General features: G+C 51.2%; 1 protein-coding gene and 1 long non-coding RNA gene across 11 annotated transcripts in view; one reads left to right on the forward strand and one right to left on the reverse strand.

Annotated features, from left to right (window-relative positions):
• Positions 1-847: 847 nt before the first annotated feature.
• Positions 848-23,256, forward strand: TRAF1 (TNF receptor associated factor 1). 6 transcript variants are annotated; one of them, XM_004473338.4, is made up of 10 exons: positions 848-922; positions 3,389-3,527; positions 3,749-4,161; positions 5,785-5,869; positions 14,340-14,405; positions 14,893-15,303; positions 17,231-17,408; positions 19,921-20,069; positions 22,190-22,409; positions 23,119-23,256. In XM_004473338.4, the coding sequence occupies exons 3-9, from the start codon at positions 4,022-4,024 to the stop codon at positions 22,406-22,408; spliced, it is 1,248 nt and encodes a 415-aa protein (XP_004473395.1). In that variant the 5' UTR covers positions 848-922; positions 3,389-3,527; positions 3,749-4,021; the 3' UTR covers position 22,409; positions 23,119-23,256. The 6 variants fall into 6 exon arrangements, with proteins under 6 accessions (XP_004473395.1, XP_004473396.1, XP_058158456.1 ...); XM_004473339.5 differs by having other exon boundaries at positions 23,122-23,244; XM_058302473.2 differs by lacking the exons at positions 22,190-22,409; positions 23,119-23,256 and adding an exon at positions 21,774-21,797.
• Positions 20,695-24,329, reverse strand: part of LOC105747595 (uncharacterized) — a 73,004-nt gene continuing 69,369 nt past the window's right edge. For 3 of the 5 annotated variants that reach the window (XR_011649478.1, XR_011649476.1, XR_011649475.1), the window contains one exon: positions 21,480-23,297. This is a non-coding gene — a long non-coding RNA (uncharacterized lncRNA). Of the gene's footprint in view, positions 21,127-21,479; positions 23,298-24,329 lie in introns of those variants that run through there. The other 2 variants (XR_011649477.1, XR_011649479.1) reach the window with 2 other exon arrangements.

Below are 24,329 nucleotides of genomic sequence, written 5' to 3' on the forward strand. Positions count from 1 at the left end.
TTCCAGGTGGAAAATAGACACTTTCCCCTTAAGCAGCATAGCCACCCATTTCATCCATGGATACCTCTGACTGTCTTGCAGCATCTGCCATCCATCAGAAGCTGGAAGGCAGTAGCTTCACCTAAGGGGCTGGGGTGGTGGGGGAGGCATAAAACCAACCCAAGTTGAAAAACAAAAGAGAAGAGACTTCTCTTCTCTTAGAATCCAGTTGGGATTTAAAAAAAAAGGATCCCTAATATATAAAGAAAATGTAATGCGGACATCTGCATACTTAAAGCAATACAAATCGAAATGAATAAAGCATGTGGTCTTGCTTCCCACTCAGCTAGCAGCCCTGCAAGGTATTCAAGTCCTGATGGAGAAGGAACCTTCGGCAAATTTGCATTTTGTAAAAATAGAAGTTGTTGGCAGCTTTCAAACAAAAAAACCTACCCTAACGCTGAGTTCCAGAAAATTTTTGATAAATATATTACAGATTCATGGGGAATAAGTGGCCCTCAGTGTCTGTGTTTGGACGAACACAGGAACAGTTTCTCAAAATATCCAGTTTTATCAAAGCACAGAGACTTCTGAATCCCTTTGCATCTCTATTGATCGCTCCAACCTAGTAAGCTTGGACGATCCTGACACCGTGCTAGGCTCTTGGCAGGAATCCAGGAGGGATAAGAGTGGGCTTTTGTTACTTATTCTATTTTCAAGCGGGATCCAATTTAGGGCACAAGGGTTCAAATTCCAGGTCTGTATCCAGCGGGTAACAGTGCCTCAGTTTCCCCGTGAGGGCGCGCTGGCCCCGCCCCCGCGGCAGCCTCGGGGCCGGCTGGGTCAGCTGGGATGGGCCGGCCTTCCCGGGCTTCCGCCGCCGGGACCGCGGCCCCGCGCCCTGCCGGAAGCGCGGGCAGCAGCCGGGAGGCGCGGCGCCGAGGTTGGTTGCATCGCGCCCCCGCCCCTCCCTGCCCGTCGCCGCCGCCCGCGCCGCTCGCTCGGGCGGGGCCTCCCCGAGTCGGGGCCTCCCCAGGTCCCGGCCTCCCCGCGGGCCCTGGGATCTGGGGCTGCAGAGGCCGACCCGCACTCCCCAGCCCCCGCCTTTCCTGAGCGCGTCCTGGGCAGCCCTGGGCTTCGTGGGTCGCTCGTCCAGCGCGCGGCTCAGCGCCCGAGCGGGCCACAGCCAGGGATTTGGCGGTGGCCGGGGTGCAGGAGCTGTGCTTGGGGGCGGCGGGCAGGCAGGTATCCCGCCATCGCAGAGGAGTCTGGCGTCGAGGGGCCCTGCTGGCGACCGAAAGGCCGCGGTGGGATTCGTAGAGCCTAGTGCCATCGCGGGGCGCCCCCGCGGGCTTCCCAGGAGAAGTGGGGTCTGGTCCAGGCGCGCCCGGTTGAATGGCTGGGAGGTACAGGGGGTGTAGACCCCGCGGGAGGAGCTACAGGGTTAGGCCCTACAGATGTTCCAGGTGAAAGATAAAGGGACCTAGGAGATGGATGAGAGGCAGGGAAACCCGGGAAAGGAAAGGATTCTGGAAGGAGGGGCCCAGAGGCCTGTCAGCACCGGCCAGAGGGCAGGATGGGGAGAAGCTGCGACAGGCCCAGGCACTTGGCGGCCATGTAAACTTGGGGAGATGGTTCTGAAACCCAGGCGCCTGTATAGACAATCTTTTCTGGTTCTACTGTTACGTGAGGTGAGAGAGTAGATGCAGGAGAGGAATTTGAGGTGAGGATGCAGAGTTTTAAAGATAGACAATAGCATCACTGTGTGGTTAAAGCACAGGCCCTGGGTTCAGGAGCCTCCAATCACTACCGTGAGATTTTGGGCAAGTCATCTAACCTCTCTGTGCCTCAGTTCCCTCATCTGTAAAACGGGGGTGATGATAATAATACCTGCCACATGGGGTTCATGTGAGGATTAGATGACGTGGTGCCAGTAAAAGGACTTAACACGGCACAGTACCTGAGTACAGCACTACACAGGTGTAACTGTTATTTTTCATTTTTATTGTTAAAGTGGCCTGGGCATACCTTGATGCTGATGGGAGGGAGCTGGTAGAGAATGAGGCATTGAAGAATGAGGCTCAGAACTTGGATGGGGAGCTGTCTTGGGTCCCTCTTCCATTCCAAGCAGGGGAAAGAGGGACTGGTGAGGATGCAAGGGAAGTTTGCAGGGTTGGTATGTACAGTAAAGGGAGTACCCTTCTGATAGTTTTTATTTTCTCTCAAGTAGCACTGAGGAGGGTGCTGAGAAAGCTGGGACAGGGCTGTTCCCTGGTGAGGGTCCAGAGTTACACAACAGAAAAGGGTGCTTTGCCCCCCCCCCTCCTTCGTCAGCAGCTCCTGGCTGCCCAGGTATTGCTCCAGGGAAGGTGGGCAGTTGAATCTGTCCAGGGTCAGTGGGCAGTACCTCACCCATGTTGCCCACCTGTGAGGCTCAAGCAAAGTTGATGAATGGGAAAACACTATATAAATATAATTTAGCATTTTAATTATTTTCCCTGATTTTGTAGAGCTGGGAGAACCATAGCCATCATCTGAGTACAATATCAGAACTTGCTGAGTGCTTTGCTTGGGTCAGTCAGGTGCATTAGGTATTATTATCCCCATTCTACAGGTGTAGAAACTGAGGTTCAGAGAAATTAAAGACTTTGTTCCAGAGCCCACAGCTAGCAAGTAGTGGACTCCTGATCTGAACCCAAATCTGTCTGACCTGGGCCTGGAATTTGAAGCCATGATAGATGTTTGCAAACCTCCTCATAACAGCCCAGCTGAGTGGGAAGATGGGGTTACCTTCTCCATTTGACAGATGAGAAAATGGAGGCTGGATCCCTAACGCCCTCCTGAGCTCTGTAGGCTCTACCCAGCTGCCTTGTTTTGCCTCTCTTTTGTGAGGGCAGACACAGAGCTGGGAGTCTGACAGACCTGCATGCCAATCCCCCTCCACCACCAGGAGCTGTGTGACTTTGGACCAGGTCCCTTGCTTCTCTGAGCCTAAGACCTGACAGCAGAAGATCACCCAGCAGGTCCTTCTGTGAATTAGGAGGTAGGGCGTGGCTCTGCACAGCAGGCACGCCAGGAGCCTACTTGGTTCAATCTTCCTGAGTTCCACTTGGCTGCAGAGGGTGACCTTGGATTGGTTTGGTGCTTTGTTCTTCTTGGGCTGGGAAGTGGCTCCTCGCATAAGACAGAGACAGAGGAGTCCCCAGGCCTGAGGCCTGCAGCCCAGAAACAGTGCTCCAGACTTCAAAGGAGGAGGGGAGGGCCCTGTGTCGTCACAGAGGCTGCTGGAGGAATGCCTCGGGCAGGGCTGGGTCACCAAAGGCCTTCCTGCTGCCTTTGTCAAAGGGGCCCAGACTCTTAAGCCGGGAGGGGACCTGGGCACTACCTTTTGCAACCCCTGTTTTTCCAGATGGAGTAACCAAGACCCACTATGAGGAAATGGCTTTTACTTGAGGTTGCCCGGCCCCTTTCGACAGTGCAGAGCTGAAGCTCCTGGGACTTGAACCTTTGGACCTGCCTGCAGGACCCTGGGGACTCCCACCAGAGAGGTGAGCCCCCGTAGGGAATTCTGGGCTGCTTGGGGGCCGCAGGGAGCACACTCAAGTGGCCCGCTGTGGCTCTCTGTCCCGTTCCCCTGGGGATCGCTGGTAGAGGAAGCCAGGAGTGGCCTGCAGTTCTCAGACAGGGGAACTCTCAGTGTGGTTGCTGAAAGCCCATGACACGGTTCTTTTTTCTCTCTGACTCGTTCTCTTGCTCTGCCACTCTGTAGAATGACTGGACTCCAAAAGCCTTCAGTCACCGTCCAGGGGATTTTTTTTTTTCACCATGAAGGGTAATTCCTGCCCCATCCCTGCTCTGACTCAGCCGTGACGTTGAACCACTCAAGCCAGAGAGGAGAAGATAAAGTCATCAGAGACTCCTACTCACCAGAGAGGGTGGCCCAGGCTTGAGCCCACCTCTTCTCTCATCACAGTCTCTACTGAGCTGGTCCCCTGCCCTGAAGGAGCAGAGGTGGGCCCTCTGGCCAGCCTGGGACCCCGGGATGGCCTCTGGCTCAGCCAGCAGCCCCCACCCAGCCCCTGATGAGAATGAGTTTCCCTTTGGATGCCCCCCCACCGTCTGTCAAGACCCGTCAGAACCCAGGGCCCTCTGCTGTGCTGCCTGTCTCTCTGAGGATGTGAGGTGAGGGGACAAAGGAGCAGAGGGTGGATGGCAAGATGTTGCCAGGGAGGGCCACTGCTGGGAGGCAAGGGTAAGAGCTGGTGACTTTGAGCAGGTCACCTCACCTCTCTGGGCCTCAGTTTCCTTGTAGTCCTTGACCTGGCCCGCTGACTGCTGGCAGAAGGAGAAGTAGCCTCAGAAATACGTCGGCTCCCAGAGGAGAAGGTGTCCATTGCAGTGGAAAGAGCCTCTGGGCCCCACTGTGCTACTTTCTTGCTGGTGGTCTGGGGCAGATTGCTTGGTGTCTCTAAGCAGCTTTCTTGTCTGTAAGATACCTGTCCACTGATTTCCTATCTCATAGAATTCTTAGGAAATCCAATCAGTAATATCCAAAAGCTCATATAATAATGACTGTGAGCCCCCTTGGTAAATGACAGATTGTTACACAGATATATCTCCTTCCATGAATCACCCATCCCCTTGTACTGTTTGCTGGGAATACTCCTAAAGGGACAAAGGAATATATTTATGTTTGTATAATTTCATATATTTATATTTAAAATATAACCCAGAGAGACATGGCATCATAACCATCATCACCCTCACCCCCCCCTTAAGCAACTATTATACACCTGCTGTGTGCCAAGTAGTCTACTAAACTCTCACCTTGGGTCCTCAGCCTACTGAGGTGGGTGATGTTATTATCCTCTTTTACAGGCAAGGACACTGAGGCCCAGTGAGGTTAGGTCAGCTTGCCCCAGGTCACTCTCCTGACAGTTGCACTCTCACGGCTGCTGTGCACCCCCAGGGTGAGGTGACCTTTGGAGTTGTACTGCCCAAGACAGTGGAAAATGAGAAGTCACACGTTGTGACCAAGGGGAAGGCTGTGCTGACAGGGTGGGGAGATGTAGCTGCGGAAAGGCCAGGCGGGGGTGGTAGAGCGACAGCTCGACTGGTTTTACCATCTAGCTGATTGTCCTGGCCCTCCTAGGGCCTTATTTTCCTGACTGTAAAATGGGCTAGACCACTAGCTCTCACTGTATCTCATAACCACCTGGGGAGCTTTGTAAACATATACATGCTCCTGTGTCACTGAATCAGAACCCGACACTCACTCCTGACTGGAAGGTCTCTGAAGTCCCAGCTTGTTCGGTCAAGCCTTGGTCACCTGTGATTACTAAAATTAAGAGACCAAAACCAAATTGGGAAGCTGAGAAGAGCACATAGTTACAGGGCCACAATCCCTTATCCATCCCCTTGGGGTCAGAATTCAGAATGTTCTCAGATTTTAGAAAAGCAAGTCAGTGCAGAATGAAATTCTTCCAGCAGGGATTGGGGAAGCACCCTATACTCAAGCACATGAATATTTCTGCAGTGAAACACAGAAGTATTGACATGAAGTGGGATAAATAAGGGCTCTAATTGCCCCTGGTCAGTTCAGATCAGGTGTGGCTGCCAAATTAGTTACCTGCAAACCTACAGAAAAACATTCAGCATTCAGAATTTGGGGGGTTTAGGGCCTGCACATTCCTTGGTAATGGCCACCATGTGGGACAGTGCCCAGGCTTTTGGAGCTGTCAGGACAGGGGATGGTGTCAGGGAACTGTGAGGGCCTCACTCGGGGATTTGCTCATGTTTCCCCAGGAGCAGCGAGGATAGGCTCTGTCCCAAATGCAGAGGGGATGACCACCAATCTGCAAGCCCAGGAAACCTTCTGCCCCAGGAGAAGGTATGTTGGTGCAGCCAGGAGAGCCTATTTGTCCGTTCCCTTGATTTGACCAGGTTGAGACCAAGTCGGCAGCTGCCCACATGGCGCCTCTCTTCTTGACTTGAGTCAGGACTGAATGTGGTTTTTAAAGGTGTGGAGACAGGAGTTCATGGAGATGAAGCCAGGTGCCCGAAGCCTTGTGGCTGACCTGTGACATTCAGACTGAGAACAAACTGGTCCAGGTGTCTCAGCAAAGTATGGCCCTAGGGGCCAAATCCAGCCCAGCACCAGGCTTTTTTTAAATTTTGATTTTTAAATGGTTGGAAAAATCAAAAGAAGAATAATATTATGTGACATGGGAAAATTATATCAAATTCCAATTTCTTTGTCTGTCAGGTTTTATTGGAACACAGCCATGTCCATTCATTTACATATTATCCCTGGCTGCTTTGCCCTGCGGTGTTGGAAGAGGGTGTTTCAGTAGAGACTGTCTGGCCTGCAGAGCCCAAAATATTTACTATCTGTTTCTTTACAGTAAAGTTTGTAGATGCCTGGTCTAGATACTCCTTTCTGCCGTCTGAGGGCAAGGAGAAGTCTTAGGCCATTATCACCTGGCCTCTTGGGCTCCTCCTAGCTGAGTGCCTAGATAAAAGATGACTTTGGAAAATGTGAGGGGCCAAGCAACATTCTCAAATGCCACAATTTGGAACTCTTGGCCCTTCCAAGCTGAAAGGCCCCTTGCAGGTCATCTGTCCAGTCCAGAGCTTCCCAAATGCCGGCCACAACTGCTCCATTCCCTCCAGTTCTTGACAAAGTGTTAAAAATAAGGAAGCGATAGGGGTTTTTTCAAAAAACTAAACTCTGAGATGATTCCCTTCCTAAAAATGTTAAATGAATTGATGGTGATAGCTGGTGACAGAATTTTTGGTAAAGGCTTTACTTGATAAGATAAAAAGATGACAATTTTTATGTTAATCCCCCAATTAAAAATAAATAAATAAATCTTATATTGGTTCATGACTCTAACAACCAACGCATCCCAGACCCACTGGGAATCTGAGTGCCGACGCCCCACAGCGGCCACAGTCCACAGCCTGGCGTCCAGTGATGGCTCAGTGTAGTCCACTGCATGGCCTGAGATGAGGCCCTTGCCTTGTTTATGCCTCCGTGTCTCCCTCTGTAAAATGAAGAAGTGAGTTTGGCTCTGCAACCTGCGATACCTGAATTACAGCCAACAGGTAGCAGGGGGCCCTCCCTCCCCACTGGCAGGCCAGTCTTCACCCCTCCTCCCCTCTCCAGCCAGGCCCCACTCATTCAGAGAGCTTGGGGAAATTTCCTATTCCACCAAGAGCTGGTTCTGAGGGCACCCTTCACAGCAGCCCTTCCTCCACTGGGCCCTTAAGTGATCCAGTGCATTTTCCAGGAACTGGAAAAAGAGAAACCAAACCATGGACTCATTCCACGTTTGGGTGTCTTTGTGGACTACCTGTGAGACCTGAGCAGGCCCCTTTGTCTCCATGGGCCACCATGCTCCCCCTGCAAAACGGAGAGGATGAGCTAGCTGCTCTGTAAGGCCTCTGCCAGCACGAATGTTCCAGGACTACAGTTTTTAACTTGTTTTACTTTTTTTCATTTTAAAAAAAGTAATACATATTGATTGTACAAATATTAGATAATATCAGTGAGATATTTTCTTAGCCCTCAATCCAGTGTTTTAATTTTTTCAGCTTTGTTAAAGTGAAATCAGAAAAGTAGAGGGCTCTGGTTGCAGGGAAGCCTGGAGCCCTGTCCTGTCAATCACCCCATTTCTTTCCCTGCCCCAGCTTCCTAGAGGCTCCAGGGATGCATTGGCCCCTTCTGAGCATAGCTTGAAACTTGCTGCCTTACACTAAATGAAGTGGCTCTAATGGTAAACCAAATGTACTGACTAATGGGGGACAGAGGGGACAGGTAGGAGGGGTGCTGCCAGTATTTGGGGTCAGAGGCTTCTTTGACATGGGCAGACCTCCGAGAAGCATCACTCTCCTCACTTCCTCGCTAATGCAGTCATCACTCTTGGTGGTGACATGTTGGGTTGGGGGTGGGTGGGGGCAGTCCATGGGCTGCTCACTGGCACGAAGCCACACAGTGGAAATACCAAGGACTCACTCCTCTGGCTTCTGACCCTGATGGAAACTTTGGGGGACTTTTTACCAAAGGAGAGCAGCTGGTTCTAAGGCAGTGCTTTGCCTACGTGGTCATTCCTTCATTTGTCTGTGCCTCTGGGAGAACCTGAGAAATGGAGGTGGGTGGAGGGGCAGGGCTGGAGGTAAGCCGAGCTAAACCCAGATGAGCGCCGTCCTTGCAGATACTTTCCATGCCATCTGCTTATCAGTTTGTCCTCATCCTCTGACTTCATTAGATTAATATCTCCCTAAGGAGAGCTCACAGCCATGGGCTGATGAGCTGAAGTAAGAAGAAATTAGAGGATTAATGTTGACCTAGTTAGAGATTTGGTGCCGGCCTGGAATGAGCTTCACATAGAAGTGACAATAAAGTGGGGGACAATCTGGTGGCTGGAAAATAACGTTCAATTCTGACTGCCCAAGACCCCACACATGGGATTGTTTCTCTTGTTTCTCTCCTCTCCTCTGAGACCCATTCAAGACAGTCAAAGACAAGTAGGCATTTGATGCCAGGGGCTTCAAATAATGCCTTAACTTATTCTAGAATCAGAGAATGACATAGTATAAGCCACATAGGCCAATTTCTATTCTGTATAGATTCCTGCCAAATGGCCTCATGTTTTTCCAGTGACAAGGAACTCGTCACCCCATGACATTTCCATCTTGGGGGGCACTGACTTATTGCAAAGTTTTCCTTCTTATTTGTACTGAGCTGAAGTCACTCCCTTGGGGCCACAAAGCAAAAGTCACCCTCCTGGCCCTGAGGGAGTCCTTCACGTGGGAAGATGCTGACCATGTCCCTTTTGAGTCTGTCCCTGGTTTCTTCAACCCAAACACAAGTGACCTTAAATGTGTTCCTGTTATCTGTGTCCCTTGAAGTGTGATACCTAGAAATGAGCCCCCAAATTCTTATATTGCCGTGGCTTGACAGCTTGCACCTGTAACCTCATCGGGTCCCATGGCATCCTGTGTGATGAGTGGTGGGCACTGTCCCTGTCTTATGGATGGGGCACTCAAGCCTCATGAGGAGGTGTGCCTGGCCCAAGGCTGCAACTCCTGCCTCCTAGGCTGGTGGCATCTCCTCCTCCGTGCTGCCTCCAAATGTTAGATTACCCCTAAATGTTGTATACATGTTTGAATAGCACAGCCACTCCTAACTGCTGCAATCAAGCAAGTGCTACGGAAAAAGAGGAATGGCAAGATGACTTCCAGCCAAGAGGATCAGGCAGCCATCCTGGAGGAGGTGGCGGCTGAGCCAAACAGTAGTTGGTGGAGAGGAAACTGGCAGAGCTACAGAGGAGGGCTGGCAGAGACAGATGGACCAGGTCCCCCTGACTGCGGAGTGCCTGCCCCTCGGCTCCAGCTGAGGCCTGCGAGGGAATGACCCCTCCAGGCCCCCGAGCCTGCGCCAGCCCCTGCGCCCAGCCCAGTAGCATGGGCAGAACCTGGCACGCTGTCAGCAGTGGCACTGGGGCTCCTGACACCCCCTTAAAGCATTCTTGGAGACCCAGGGCCCCAGTGCGGGCCCCCTGCCGAGCACTCTGCCAACTTCACCACAAAGCGCCCCAGAGCGCCAGGGCAGCCAGGAACACCACACACCCAGGGATTTCTCGGACACAGACAGAAGGACAAGTGTTCCCTGAGGCTTGAGATTTTATTTTCTCTGCTGCTTTTTCTTCCTCAGAGGAAATTCCACGGAGAATTTTATTTTTAGCAGTTTCCAAGCAGTGAGGCTCCTCACATAGGGGCTGCCTGTGGCACCAGATGCACACCAGCGCTGGCCCCGGACAGAGCCCCAGTTCTTCCACTGCCGCCTGAGCCTGATCCCCTCTCCTAGTCCCCCCCACCCTTCACCTGCGGTGAAGCCACCCTCTGGTCAAGGCAGAGACTCCATGGCAGGGAGGAAGGACCTAAGTCTCCGGGACCCTGGGCATCACCTCACCTTTGCCTTTAACTTGCATCATCTCCTGCAAGTCACTGGCTATCCCTGAGCATCTATACTAGGGAAACAGAATCCCAAAGCCTCAACCTGCGCCTTGCCTCTGGTGCTGTGAGCATGAGATGGAGAGTGCTTCCAGAAGTGCTGAGAAAGCAAGCCCTTGCAAGGGCACGTCACTATGGCGCAGAGCACGTGGGTTTGGTCGGCTCCTCAGCTCGCAAGCACTGTGTGACCTCCAGCCAAACAGCAGCTCAGTTTCCCCATCTGTATTAAGGTAATGCCAGTCCAGCCTGCCTGCCTCAAAGGACTGTTGCAGGAATCTTATAACACGCAAAAATGCTTTGGGCCTGTATAAATATAAGATTATTTACAGACTTAAAATGTTCCTCACCTCCTAGAGGATATCCAAGGGGAAAATGGAGTTTTATAGAATTAGTAGCTATGAGGATTAAATGAAGTGCGTGTCTAAGAGAGCCATTAGGGGGAAAAAGCTGCCCCAAGGGCAGTACCTAATCAATAGGAATACTACCACTGATGTGATGGCTGACACTGAGCACAGTGGTAGACAGAAGGATGGATGTTCCCCCAAAGAGGTCCACATCCTGATCCCCAGAACCTGTGAATATGGCACATGGCAAAAGAGACTTTGCAAATGTGATTAAATGAAGGCTTGTGACACGAGAGGCTCCTGGGTTATCCAGGTGGGCCCAGTGTAATCACAAGAGTCCTTCCCAAAAAAGGGGAAGCTAAAGAGTCAGGAAAGGACCGGTGAGGATGGAAGCAGGGGTCAGAATCAGAGAGAGCGCCTGGAAGATGCTACCATACTGACTCTGACAGTGGAGAAGGGGGCCCCGTGCCAAGGAATTCAGGCAGCCTCTAGAAACTGGGAGAAGCAAGGAAGCAGGCTGTCCTCCAGAGCCTCCAGCAGGAACACAGTCCTGCCGACTCCTTCTGACTTCCAGAACTATGAAAGAATAAGTGTGTGTTGCTTTAAGCCACTAAGTTTCTGATAATGCGGTACAGCAGGGATAAAGAACTATACCAGCAGGCACACACATTAGCTCATTTAATCCTCACAATAACTTTAGGAGGTTGGGAGGACAATCATCTCCCATTTAATGTAGATGAGGAAACTGAGGCATGGAGAGGTTAATAATTTTCACAGGGCCACACTGCCCTGGATGTGTCAACCCCAGCAGGCTGGCCCCACAGCCCACTGCTTAAGCCCTTAGCCGTCTGAGAAATGAACACCTCTCCAGCCACCCCTGGCGCTCCTCCATCGCAGCTCACACCTGCCTAACAGTTCCTGGAGCATTTCCGCCCTGCCACGGGCATTTGCTGTGCATACACAGCACATCCCCTCCACCTACGGTGAGGTCTGGAATTCCACCCCTAGAGTTGATCACTTCCACCTTTATCCCTGTTAGAGCTCGCGCTTCAAGCTATTGGTAGGCCCTGAGAACTGCAGGGGATTTTCACTCAGGGCTTGCAGGGAATTTTAGGGCCTGAGAGTTTGCCTCAAGTCTGTTGCCCAGGACTCAGGTCCGCCTCCCTGGCCTCAGGCCCTCTTGGACCCGCCCTCCATTGTCCCCACCCGGTGAAGCTACCTGCTGAGAGGCCGAGGCCCCCCAGGCTTCCTGGAGCCGGCCTGCGGTCCTTCCTCCTGCCAAGGCCGCCCTCTGCTCCCCCCACCTCCCCAATAAAACATCTGTTTTCTGTTCTCTGTTGGGAACAACTTGTCCCTCAAGCCCGGGCAGTGAGGGGATTGGGGCGCCTTGCTGGCTGTGCTCTGCGTCCCAAACCAGCTGTACTTGGTGAGCCCAAGATCTCCGATTATTTTACTAACTAGTGTGGTTTGGTATCTGCTCAGCCCAAAGACTTCGATCCTCTCCTCCTTTCTTCCAAATTCCCCTTCACATCACCCCTTAAGAGTATTCTTTTTTTTTTAATAATAAAGCTCTTTTAAAATTAAGATATTATTTACATGCAGTAAAATTCATTTAAGTATACATTTTGATGAATGCAAATGAATACAACCACGTGGCCACCACTACAGTCAAGAATGCAAACATTTCCCTATCCGACTAAGCTTTCCGTGTGCCTGCGTGGTCAGTCTCTTCCCCTGACCTCAGCCCCAGGCAAGCACTGGTCTATTTTCTGTCACAGTAGTTTTATCCTTTCTAGAATCTCACAGGAATGAAATCATGCAGTAGTCTTTGGTGCCTGACTTATTTCACTTAATGTTTTTGAGACTCTTCTACATAACTGCCTATATTAGTATCGTATTCCATTGGATTGCTGAGTAGTATTCTGTAGTATGACTATACCACAATTAGTTTATCCATTCACCACCTTCGGTTTGCTTCCAGTTCAGGGCCATTATAAATAAAGCTGCTATGTCCACATCTTTGTGTGGACAAAAGTTTTAATTTCTCTTAGATAAGTACCTAGGAGTGGAATTTGTGCATTGTATGGTAAGTAGATGTTTAACTTTATAAAATACTTCCATAAATTTTACCCAAGTGGCTGTACCATTTTGCATTCCCGCCAGCAATGTATGAGAGTTCCGGTTGTTCCACACCCTTACCGACACTTGGTGGTGTCATTTTAAAAAATTTTCGCCATTCTAGTGAGTGGATAGTAGTATCTCATGGTTTAACTTTGCATTTCTCTGTAACTAATGATGTTGAGCATCTTTTCATGGGTTTATTCACAGATCTCCTTTCATGACCTTCTGCCTATTGTTCAGACGTTCTGCCTATTGTTTTAATAAATTGTTTGTCCTCTTATTAATGAATTGTAAAAGTGCTTTTATAGTCTGCCTACAAGCCCTTTTCCAGATATATGTTTTGGAAAAAGCTTTCTCCTGGTCTTCCATGGGCTTGTTCTTGTTAAGAGTGTGAGTTGGGGAAAGGCCCTCTGTCTGGGATTCTTCCTGACTGTGTCCCTTTGGGCAAGTTCCTTTCCCTCTTTGAGCCTCAATTTCTTCATCAGTAAAATGGAAACAGAAAGCCTTCCCCACAGTGTTGTTAGGGGGACCGAGGCAGAATTATGGCCACGAAAGCATTCAGCAAACCCTTCAGCCCTGTAAAGAGGCTAATAGTGCTGTCAGGTTGCCGTGGAGTACTGAGAACCTCTGTGTTGCTGTCCTCAGGCTGCACACTGTCGGGAAGGGAGAGAGGCATGGGGCAGGCATGCCCCAGTCCAGGATGGGTTGCTGTGAGGGATGCAGATGGAAACTGAGCTTCAGGAGGAGGGAGGCGATACGCAGCCAGCAGGCTGTGTCTCCTCAGCTCTGGAAGCACGGCTGTGACCCTCACAGTGGGCCAGGAGAGCATCTCATGACAGAGGAAGCCGCAGTGCCACCAGGGATCACAGCAGGGGCCCTGATCCCGCTTGCACGAAGCTCTTGGAAGGGCTGAGGCTCCAGGGTGGAAAGGAGCCAGCCAGGCTGAGGGAAGAGCATATGCAAAGTCAGGGAAGGGAGTCCCACCTGGGTGGAGTATAGCCTTCGAGGAGAGAAGGCCCAGCAGAGGACACTGGAGAGGTGAAAGGGGAGGAACAGCTCTGTCTACACGGCCAGGAGGTTCACACGGACAGAGGTTGGACTTTACCCTGAGGCCAGAGACACCTCTGAAGGGTACACAGGGGGCCATGTCCCATCGCCACTAACACTTCTAATCTTAACTCTCCCCCTAAGCTCAGAACATTCTCCACAGACTTCCTGGAAAGTGGCTATACTAATAATGACGATTCTAATAGTGGCCCAGCAATTGGCAGTTCACAAATCATTTCCCCATCCATTTCATTTGAGCCTCACAATCAAGACAGTCAAGGTAAAAGGCACTTTCTCTGTTTACAGAAGAGGAAACTGAGTCTCACAAGGAATGGTCACTTGCCCAAGGTCACATAATTGAAAAAGAGTCTTTAAAGTAACCACTATTATTAAGAGTAACTTTTTAAATGGACACAGCCAGAACACGTGTAATTTGCCAGTATTGCCCCAGTCATCTCCTCCTGTCACCCTCACTTGCAGAGGCAAGTAGAGCTTGACCAGCGAGGGTTTTGAGGCCCAGGGAGGTGAACGAGCCAAGGTGGGATTACAGCCCAGGTCTCCTGACCCCCAGACCATGGCTATCCCCAGGAGCCCTCACAGCCTTCAGGTTTAATTCCACATTATTGTGAGGTTCCTGGGGACAGAGACGCAGTCAGCCTGGGCCCTGCACACAGAAGAGATCCCTTCAGCCTTGATGAGCCTGGGGTCCACCTGTGTACAGCTGGAACCCAGCCTGGCTCCTGCCCTGGTAGATCCTGGTGCTCTGCAGAGAGCCTCAGTGTGACCACCAGGATCCTGATAACACCCTGTGGCATGGTTCTTAACTTCCAGGACCACCCCAAGGTGGCTGAGGCTGGAGTTGAGTGCCCCTTCACAGGCGTCGGCTGCTCCTTCAAGGTAAGCACCTGAGTGTGAGATCTGTCCTCTAAGGTCGCGAACCTCTGGATCTCCCCCACTCCACCCCTCCAGGATTTTCCCATATCATCAAGCTACTCCTCTGGATGTCCCTTATATTAACGACTTCCCCAAGGTACAGCTCCCACTATGAAATCCCCTTGGTAATCAGGAAGTTTTTCTAAATGTCTCACCTGAACACTGGTGTAGCATCGCTGAAATGAGCCCACACCTCTCTCCATGGTCCTGAATCATTGCATTCAAGGGCAGGGCAGAGTTGTTGCTAGAGGCTGGGGGGTATGTGGTTCGCTGTGGGCATGTCCGGTGCCAGGGTCCTCCTCTCCAATCCCCCCAGCTTCATGCAAAGCCACTTCCCCTCTGCTGGGTGAGTGGATATGACTCCTTGGTGACCTTTGGTGGCAGGACTCTCCACTGCTCATTGTCCTCCCTCTACCTCTCTTTTCACTCACCGGCCTCATTCTCTTGGCAGGGGAGCTCAAAGTCTGTGCAGGAGCATGAGGCCACCTCCCAGCCCTCCCACTTAAACCTGCTGTTGGGGTTCATGAAACAGTGGAAGGCCCAGCCAGGCTCTGGTCCATGGTCTGGACCCATGGCCCTGGAGCGGAACCTGTCAGACCTGCAGCTGCAGGCAGCCGTGGAGGTGGCGGGGGACCTGGAGGTGGACTGCTACCGGGCACCCTGCTCTGAGAGCCAGGAGGAGCTGGCCTTGCAGCATTTCATGAAGGAGAAGCTTCTGGCTGAGCTGGAGGGGAAGCTGCGCGTGTTTGAGAACATCGTCGCCGTCCTCAACAAGGAGGTGGAGGCCTCCCACCTGGCCCTGGCCGCCTCCATCCACCAGAGCCAGCTGGACCAGGAACGCATCCTGAGCCTGGAGCAGAGGGTGAGTGCTTCCAAAACCTGCTCAGAGAGCCTCCTTTGCCCCAGTGGGAAAGCTTTCCTTCTCCTAAAGGTTCTCCCAGCTTAGAGTAGTCTCTCCTCCAGCAAAATATACCTGCCCCGTATGCCAGGACCTCCTAGAGAAAGCACTGAGTCAGAAACCATAACTAGTCAAGGTCAAAGCTCCTTCCCCGCCCCCCCCCCCCGACCCCCATCAAGTATTTCGGTTCCTTCTGCTTGAACTTCTCCTGCATTAGGACACTCATTCCCCAAGCAGCTCATCCCACTGCTGGTCATCTTTCACTGTTAGAAAGTTCTTCCTTATGCTAAGCTAAAATCTGCTTTCTTGCATCATTCCTGACCTTGCCCGTGGTTTCCAAGGCAGCCCTTCAGAGATGGCATTCAGCATTCCCTTCTTTAGGCTGAACGCCTCCAGGGCCATCACCTTGTTTCATGCTGTCCTCCTGTGCTCTGGCTCTCTCTCAGAAGGATTCCACATGTTTAGAGTGTGATCCCTGACCTACCCTAGATAATCCACCTATCTGACAGTTTTTGGTTGAACAAGACTATCCCCTTCTTTGTTCCAGAGCTTATGTTTTCGTAAATATAGCTACACACCATGCTAATACTGCTTTTTGGCCAGCAACATTACATCATTGTCCCATATTGAGTTAGGCCTAGGCCTGGATTTTAGTTCCAGCTCCATCATTAACTCACTGTACAGGTCTGCGTAAGTCACTTTGCCTCTCAGCTTCCCATCAGTAAAATTAGAGATTAAATTTTCCTTAAGGCCACTAACTTCCATTCCTGGCTTCCCTACCTGAGCATACCTGTTTTAGTTTGCCAAAGGGCTGCTAATGCAAAGTACCAGAAATCGGTTGGCTTTTATAATGGGGATTTATTTGGGGGTAAATCTTTGGCCTTGTTGCCACATAGTGAATCAAAACGGCCTCCAATCCCTGCAGAGGTCTCTGCCTTCCCGTCTGGAAGCTACTGTCTCTTGGAGCTCAGCTGTAAGCAGTTAGGCATAGGACTTACCTCCTATTGAGCTGCTCTGTGGGTCCAGACTCTTTGAGCCTCTCCAGGGCTTCTATTTTCCAGAAGTCCTGTGTCTTTCTGAGAAAGTCTTTCTCTGAGGGGGTGAAGACTCAACTTGAGTCATGCCTCACTGATACAGTCCAATCCAAAGCCCTAAAGTGATTTTATCAGGTGATCTAATCAAAAGCCCCTCAACTGAATTTAATGCAATCAAAGGGTATCACATCCAAAAATAGATTAATTTACAAACATAGTATTTCTCTTTTGGGGATTCATAAAATAATTTCAAACTGCCACAATACCCAACAATAAATTTGTAGCCTTGGGGGCTCACTGGGGACCCTTACCAGCGGAGCCTGAGTAAAGCCTTTATCTGTGTCACTCTTGCCCCATTTGGAGGTGGGCTCCCCGAGAGCAACAGCCTTGTCTTCAGTTCACCAACAACTTCCTGGCTGTACTCTCAGAGGCCAGGCTTTATGCAAGGCATAGACACAGAAATGAAATGGCCTGGGCCCAGCCCTCAGTGATGGGGAGACCATCTGGTAGGAAAGGCATAGAAGTATATCCCATAAAACCTTGGTAGGGGTTCTGTAAGAACATAGGTGAGAGGGAGAGAGACCAGTTGGCTAGGACAGTGGTGGAAGGCTTCCCAGAGGAAGGGCTATCCAAGCCAGATTCCTGGTGGATAAATAGGAGTTGGCCAGTGGAAAAAGAAGGAAAGGGAATTCCAGGCAGAGGGAGAAGCACATGAGAAGGCAAACACACATGATGAATGTGGCGTGGTCGGGAAGGCATATTGGGGCAGGGCTGTCTCTATCTCCTGCCATCCCCATCCCCCCCCCCCATCTCTAAGGCTGGTGCTGGTGGCCCTGGCTGAATGGACTTCCCCACAGGTGGTGGAGTTGCAGCAGACCCTGGCGCAGAAAGATCAGGCCCTGGGCAAGCTGGAGCAGAGCCTCCGCCTCCTAGAGGAGGCCTCCTTCGATGGTACCTTCCTGTGGAAGATCACCAATGTTACCAGGCGGTGCCATGAGTCAGCCTGTGGCAGGACCATCAGTCTTTTCTCCCCAGGTAACACCTCCCTGGGGGCACAGAGGTGGGATTGGCTAGCCCTTTGGTTACTATCTGTGTCCAGCTAGGCCAGTGCCCATTCAGGTTGCTTCCTACAGCCAGGATTCATGCTGGGACCATGTAGCATGGCAGGAGAAGGAGCTCTGAACTGTGGGTCCAGAGAGCTAGGTTCAAGTCTCCGTGCAGCTCCATCATAAGGGGGCTGTTTGAACCTGGGCATGCCATCTCACCTCCCTGTACAAATGGGAATAAAAATAGTTACCTTGGGAAACGGATGTAGCTCAAGCAATTGAGCTCCTGTCTACCAAATAGGAGGTCCAGGATTTGATTCCCAGGGCCTCCTGGTGAAGGCAAGCTGGCCCGTGTGGCAAGCTGGCCCGAGGGAAGAGCTGGCCCATGCAGAGTGCTGGTGTGTGCAGTGAGTTGGCCTGAGTGGAGAGCTGGCCCACACAGAGTGCTGGCCCGCAGAGAGAGCTGGCGCAGCAAAATGATGCAACAGAAAGACACAGAGGAGAGACAAAAAGAGACACAGTAGACCAGGGAGCTGAGGTGGCACTAGAGATTGAGCACCTCTCTCCCATCTGGAAGGTCCCAGGATCAGTTCCCGGTGCTGCCTAAAGAGAAGACAAGCAGACACAGAAGAATGCATAGCAAATGATCACAGAGAACAGACAATGGGGGGTAGGGAATAAATAAATACATCTTTTAAAAAAATAGTTATCTACTTTATGAAGATATTGGATGTGAAATAAAGTGCAATGCGGCAAATGAGAGGGATGCAGATGATGATTTTTACAGGAAGATGCAAGGGAATTAATGATATGAGAGATAAGATGAGTAAGAGCCATACACAACAACACAACCTGCATTTGTGTGTGACTGTGTACCATCTGAACAAGGGTTGTATAAACTGAGGCTGGCTGGGTCTTACTCCTTTCTGGAAACCCTGGGCCTGGCATAATGTCTTGCATAAAGTAGTTATTCTGTAAATGTTTCTGTGATACATGTTTATATAGCAATACACATATTTGTGCATAAAATGCCTGTGTGTATGTATCAGTGTAGGGCAGTGATGCCCATTTAAAGAGCACCATGTTCCAGGGACTGGGCTGGACAGGACATGTGATGTCTCACATGCTCACCAGGCTCCTGTTGACTCAACAACATTTTACAGACGAATAAACTGAGGCTAGGAAAACTAAGTCCCTAGTCCAAAGCTGCGTGGCAAATCAGGTGTGGAGCCAGGAGCCAGAACCATACTCCCAGCTGTCAGCCTCCCCTCCCTCAGGTGCTTGTAAGGGTGGGTCAGATATTGATCTGAATGACCTCTCCCATGGTGCTGTAGTTCTTCCACATTCCTTAGCATCTCTGATGTGCTGAGGCCAGCCGGCTGAGACTATTTCCCTTCTGCCTCCTGATTGGGTAGAGGAGGCGACCTTGAGGCAGAGGAGCAGGGCTGGGTCACTGACAAGCCTTCTTCCTCCTCCCACTCTGTCAGGTTCAGTGTTGGGTCCCCCAAAAGAGCAGCACCAACCAATTGGCCCAGGGGTTAGAAAGAAACCCTGAGTAGAGGGAGGAGACCTGCTCCCCAATCCTGACTCCGCCTCCAATGCATGCTCCTCCATAGGCTCCCAACTGTAAAGGGCAGGCTGGGCAAGATCTGTGGTTCTCAGAGTGGGGTCCCTGGACCAGCAGCACCAGCACCCCCTGCAGCTTGTTAGAAATGCAGATTCTCAGTCCTCACCCCAGCTCTGCTGAATCAGAAACTCTGGGGCTAAGGCCTGGCAATCTGTTTTAACAAACCCTCCAGGCAATCCGAGGGCCTTACAGTTGACAGATGCTGGACTAGATGATCTCCAAGAGTCCCTTCCACTTTGAAACACTATGTGTCAGGGTTTTCCAGAGAAACTGAGCCACGATTTACATATGTAAATATTATGCAATTTATTGTAAGAATTGAATATATATCAATATTAAGAGACTCTTACAGGAATTGGCTCACGAACTATGGGGATTGGCAAGTGCCAGTTCCATAGAGTAGGCTGCAAGTTGGGAACACTGATGAAGGTTTCTGGTGTTATTTCCTGGGAGAAGCTGGCTGGCTGAAGTAGAAATGGAAAATCTTCTTTCTGACTACTGAAATCCTCAGTTCTCCCTTCAACCAACTGGATAAGGGGACTCCTCATTGCTGAAGGCAATCCCCCTTTAGTGATGGTAGCTGTAATCAGCCCTATATAAATGCAGCCAACTGACTAATGATTTAAATCTATTAAATACTCTCACAGTAACAATCAGGCCAGCACTCACTGGACCAAACAACTGGATACCATAACCTAGTCAAGCTGATACATGAACTGAACCATCACACTCTGTAACTGAGAAGAACCCTGGGCTGTAACCATAGCTTTCTTAGTTTTGAGCCATCTACTAACTGCTGGGTTCCAGGGTCCTCAACTGCAGAGTCCAGCATTTTCCAACTCTCTCTGTGCTAACTCTGGCTCCTGCATTTCAGCTTTCTACACTGCCAAGTACGGCTACAAGTTGTGCCTGCGGCTGTACCTCAATGGGGATGGGACTGGAAAGAGGACTCACCTGTCACTCTTCATTGTGATCATGAGAGGGGAGTATGATGCTCTGCTGCCATGGCCTTTCCGGAACAAGGTATGGGCCAGGAGGGCCTGCCCTCCTGGAGAATGATGGGGGTGGGGTGGGGTAGCCCTGAAAACATGGGTCCTTGCCCTGGCATGGCCATGAACTAGCCATGTGACCTGGACAAGCAAGTCCCTTGCCCTCTCTGCATTGTTTCCCCTTTTTAAAATTGAGGGGCTGAGCCCAGCTCTAGTAGCACAGTCCCTTCCAGCCCTGTGAGTCCGGAAGCTAAGATGCCCCTGGAAGGCATGTAGAAGGGAAATTCACATGGTAGGATGAACAAGAAAAACTTCCCAGCTAGCCTGAAAGTAGGGTTTCCATAAAAAGGGGAGGAGGCCAGGCATTCCTTGCAGAAGAACTGCAGGGGGAGGTAGGTGGAGGTGGGGAGTAAAAAATACAGAACTAGGCCGAGGGCTGGGAAACGAGGGAAAGCAGATGGGCTGAGGACAAGCTGCCAGTCTGGCCTGGGTATGAGGCAGAAGGCCAGTGGTTCTCAAATGTGCTGGGGCAATTTTGACGATTCCCACGACTAGATCTCAACCCAGAGAACAGTGAGGCTTGAGCACTGGGATTTTCCTACTTCCCCAGGAGATTCTAATGTACAGTTTGAGAACCTCTTCTTGGGCAACGAGAAGCATTTCTTTTTTTTTTTTTTTTTAAAGATTTATTTATTTATTTAATTCCTTCCCCCCCCCCCCCCCCCCCCCCCGTTTTGTCTGTTCTTGGTGTCTGTTTGCTGCGTCTTGTTTCTTTGTCCGCTTCTGTTGTCGTCAGCGGCACGGGAAGTGTGGGCGGCGCCATTCCTGGGCAGGCTGCTCTTTCTTTTCGCGCTGGGCGGCTCTCCTCACGGGCGCACTCCTTGCGCGTGGGGCTCCCCCACGCGGGGGACACCCTTGCGTGGCACGGTACTCCTTGCGCGCATCAGCACTGTGCATGGCCAGCTCCACACGGGTCAAGGAGGCCGGGGTTTGAACCGCCGACCTCCCATATGGTAGACGGACGCCCTAACCACTGGGCCAAAGTCCGTTTCCTGAGAAGCATTTCAATTTCCTGATGGGTGTGACAGGCACTGGGGAAGATGGTTTTGTGTGATTTTTAGATCATCAGCTTCTCAGGGATGACAGATATACTGCATGTATAACAGAAGCCCAGTCTGTGTTCCAGGGCATTCATTAATTGACAGCCCTCAGTAAAAGTCCTACCTATTCTTGTCCCTCTGCCTTGCCCTACAAGGTTCTAGCTATAATTGATGAATAAAAAAATTCTGAGCTGGAAAGAGCATTACAGGTTATGGAGTCCAGCCTCCTTGCCACTGTTTCAGCCCCTGCTTTACCTGCAGTCCAGCAATCAAAATTGATTGTTTCGCAGTAGCTAAAAGGTGGAAATAAACCAGGTGTCCATCAACAGACAAAGAGATAGATAGCAGTATTATAAACACACAGTGGAATATTATTCACTCATAAAAAGAATGAAGTTCTGATACATGCAACAACATGGGTGAACCTTGAGAACATTATGCTAAGTGAAAGAAGTCAAATACAGAGGGCCACATATTATATGAGCCCACTTATATAAGAAGTCCAGAATAAGAAAATGCAAAGGGCAGAGAGCAGGTCAGTGATTGCCAGGAGCCATGTGAGTGATGGCTTAATGGGTACAGGGTCTCCTTTTGGGGTGGTAAAAACTAGATTATGGTGCTGTTCCCTTGCCTGATAGGTCACCTTCATGCATAGGTGGTGATTGTACCACAGTGTGAATGTACTTAATGCCACTGAATTGTACCTTTTTAGAATGATAGCTTTTATGTTATTATATTTATCACACACAAAGAATTGACTCTGTGGGATTTGAACTCCACCCCCTTCCATTAGATAGGTCTGATCCCTTATCATAGGACAACCCACAGATCCTGCCTGGAATACCAGATGCTTCCATTTACTCAGGTCACACCTTCTGCCTTACATTGTTTCTTGGGCCCCTGGCCAGGGAAAGGGAATCCGCCTGAACTAAGGGCAGAGGGGCCACACCTGTGATTGGCACAGCCCAGCTCAGAGCCTAAGCATTCGGCCTCCCAGCCTCAGTGCTGCTGCCCAAGGCCCAGCTGTCCAACTGCCTCCACCCCTCCCCCACAGGTCACCTTCATGCTGCTCGACCAGAACAACCGCGAGCATGCCATTGACGCCTTCCGCCCTGACCTGAGCTCAGCATCCTTCCAGCGACCCCAGAGTGAAACCAATGTGGCCAGTGGCTGCCCACTCTTCTTTCCCCTCAGCAGACTGCAGTCGCCCAAGCATGCCTACGTGAAGGACGACACCATGTTCCTCAAGTGCATCGTGGAGACCACTGCATAGGGTGGGTGGATGGGGCCATTAGGACCCCAGTTTGGACAGGGGATTTAGCAAGATGACCTTGAGTTCCTGCCTGCCCTTGGGGCCCAAGATCCTGGGTGCATGGATGGACTGGAGTTGGCATGATGTGAGCAGAACTGACAGACAGCCATCCACCAGCTCAGGGCGGCAATGGCACCTTGGGCTGGGCCCAAAAGGCAAAGGGCCCAGGAGAAGGCCATGGCAGAATTGCTCCCCCTGCACTGATAGCAGTACACTGGGGGTCCAGGAGCTGCTCCAGCCCCAATGTTAAGATGGGCTTCAACCAAGATCGGAGAGAATGGGACCAGGCCTGGGAGGTGGAAGGAAAGCTGGAGGTATGGGACCTGAGCAAAAATGGGAAGGGCTGAAGGGCTGCCATGGAATACTAGAAACACTCTTTCTCTTCCTACCCAGGGTCAGAACCAGTGGCAGGGAATGGAAGGGATGGGGAGGCAACGTGCACTCTGTCCAGGCCTGAAACAAGTGCCTGGAGGTCAGCCAGCCAGAGCCAGAGGGCTACACTGGAGGGAAGGGGCATCAGACTGGGGGTGGATGTGAAGACCTTTAATGTCCCTTCCAGCCCAGAATAGGTCTCCTGGCCCAGGTGAGGCTTAGGACTGAAGGGGGCCAGGAAACACTGAGGAGCCTCATGCCCTCCAGTTACTCGCTCACCTTCATGATGCTCCTTCCAGCAGTGCCTGCTGCCTCCAGGTGAGCTGAGCCGGCCAGCACGGCACCTGCCACCTTGGGCCTGGCAACTCATCTTTCCAGTATGCATGAGCATCACACTTCCCATGTCCCATGGCCCACCAGCCCAGCTCCTCTCCATGCCGTCCAGGTGAAACCAGGTCCCTCTGAGCTCCAGGAGCAGCTGGAAGGAGAATGAAGGAGAGGGGCATAAATTCTCTACTCTTCCTGCCAGGAGGCCCCATCTTCATGCTTTCCAGAATCCCGTGTTACCTGAATTCACTTCTTCTAGTTGACTGGCCAGGGCCTCTGAGCCACTGGGCCAAGGCTGTTTTTTAAAATATATTTTTAAAACCAAAGAAAATTAAAAGAAAAAAAAAAACCCGCTTTTGAAGTTTTCATAAAGTGTATGGTTGAGGGAGTTGGTCCTCACTGGGCCATGTTCAAAAGCCCCACTGCTGGGTGCTGGATGGTACCGTGAGCTTTGCAGATGGCATCGGTGGCCCGTGAGCAGCCGGCAGGAACACCACCCCTTGGAATTCAGTCTTCTTTCTATAATGGGCACAGCCATCCCAGCCTACCCCCTTTGCTGCGTTCTGTGAACCTCAGAGGAGATGCTGCCCATGGAAAGAGAAGCACATGGGCACTGCTGCTGGCCTGCCATGGCTGGGCCACCTCGCCTTCCCACAGGGGCCCCAAGACTTCACATTGGTGCTCAGAGCTCCAGGTCAGAAACCTAGCCCCTCCCCACCGCCCCTCCCTTCAGTGTACCCCTCCTCTACTTGCGGGGGCTGCTGTAGACTTCACTTCTCAAACCTTTGTTCCCCGGGGCTTTCATCTGTAAAATGGGTCAACAGTCCTGCCTTTCCTCCGAAACCCAGCATTTTTGTGAGGATCAAAGGAGGTGGGGAACAATCCAGCATTTTTGTGAGGATCAAAGGAGGTGGGGAACAATGTGACACCGTGGACTTAATTTATCAGAAAAGCCAGGTCAAAACCCAGCTCTAAAGCTGGTAACTGGTCGCGCCTCAGTCTTCTCGTTTGAAAATCGGGAGAAGCCCCTGCCCGGCCATGCCCTGCTCAGGGCCCATATATGGCTGTGGAGTGCAAGCACTTTGCTCACACAGATTCTAGCCCTGCATGACAGGCTGTGAACATGCTCGCACTACTTTTACCCGTCCCCACTGCGGACATTTTGCTGGTAATGCAGGTGGAC

The sequence above is a fragment of the Dasypus novemcinctus genome, chromosome 8 (genome assembly GCF_030445035.2).
Source record: "Dasypus novemcinctus isolate mDasNov1 chromosome 8, mDasNov1.1.hap2, whole genome shotgun sequence".
NCBI lineage: Eukaryota > Metazoa > Chordata > Mammalia > Cingulata > Dasypodidae > Dasypus > Dasypus novemcinctus.

Bases quoted from the DNA above. Each gene is read 5' to 3' on its own strand.
- TRAF1 (XM_004473338.4), top strand. From the start codon at position 4,022: ATGGCCTCTGGCTCAGCCAGCAGCCCCCACCCAGCCCCTGATGAGAAT. The intron at 5,870-14,339 runs GTATGTTGGTGC...CTTAACTTCCAG, and splicing joins ACCTTCTGCCCCAGGAGAAG to GACCACCCCAAGGTGGCTGA. The intron at 17,409-19,920 runs GTAACACCTCCC...CCTGCATTTCAG, and splicing joins CATCAGTCTTTTCTCCCCAG to CTTTCTACACTGCCAAGTAC.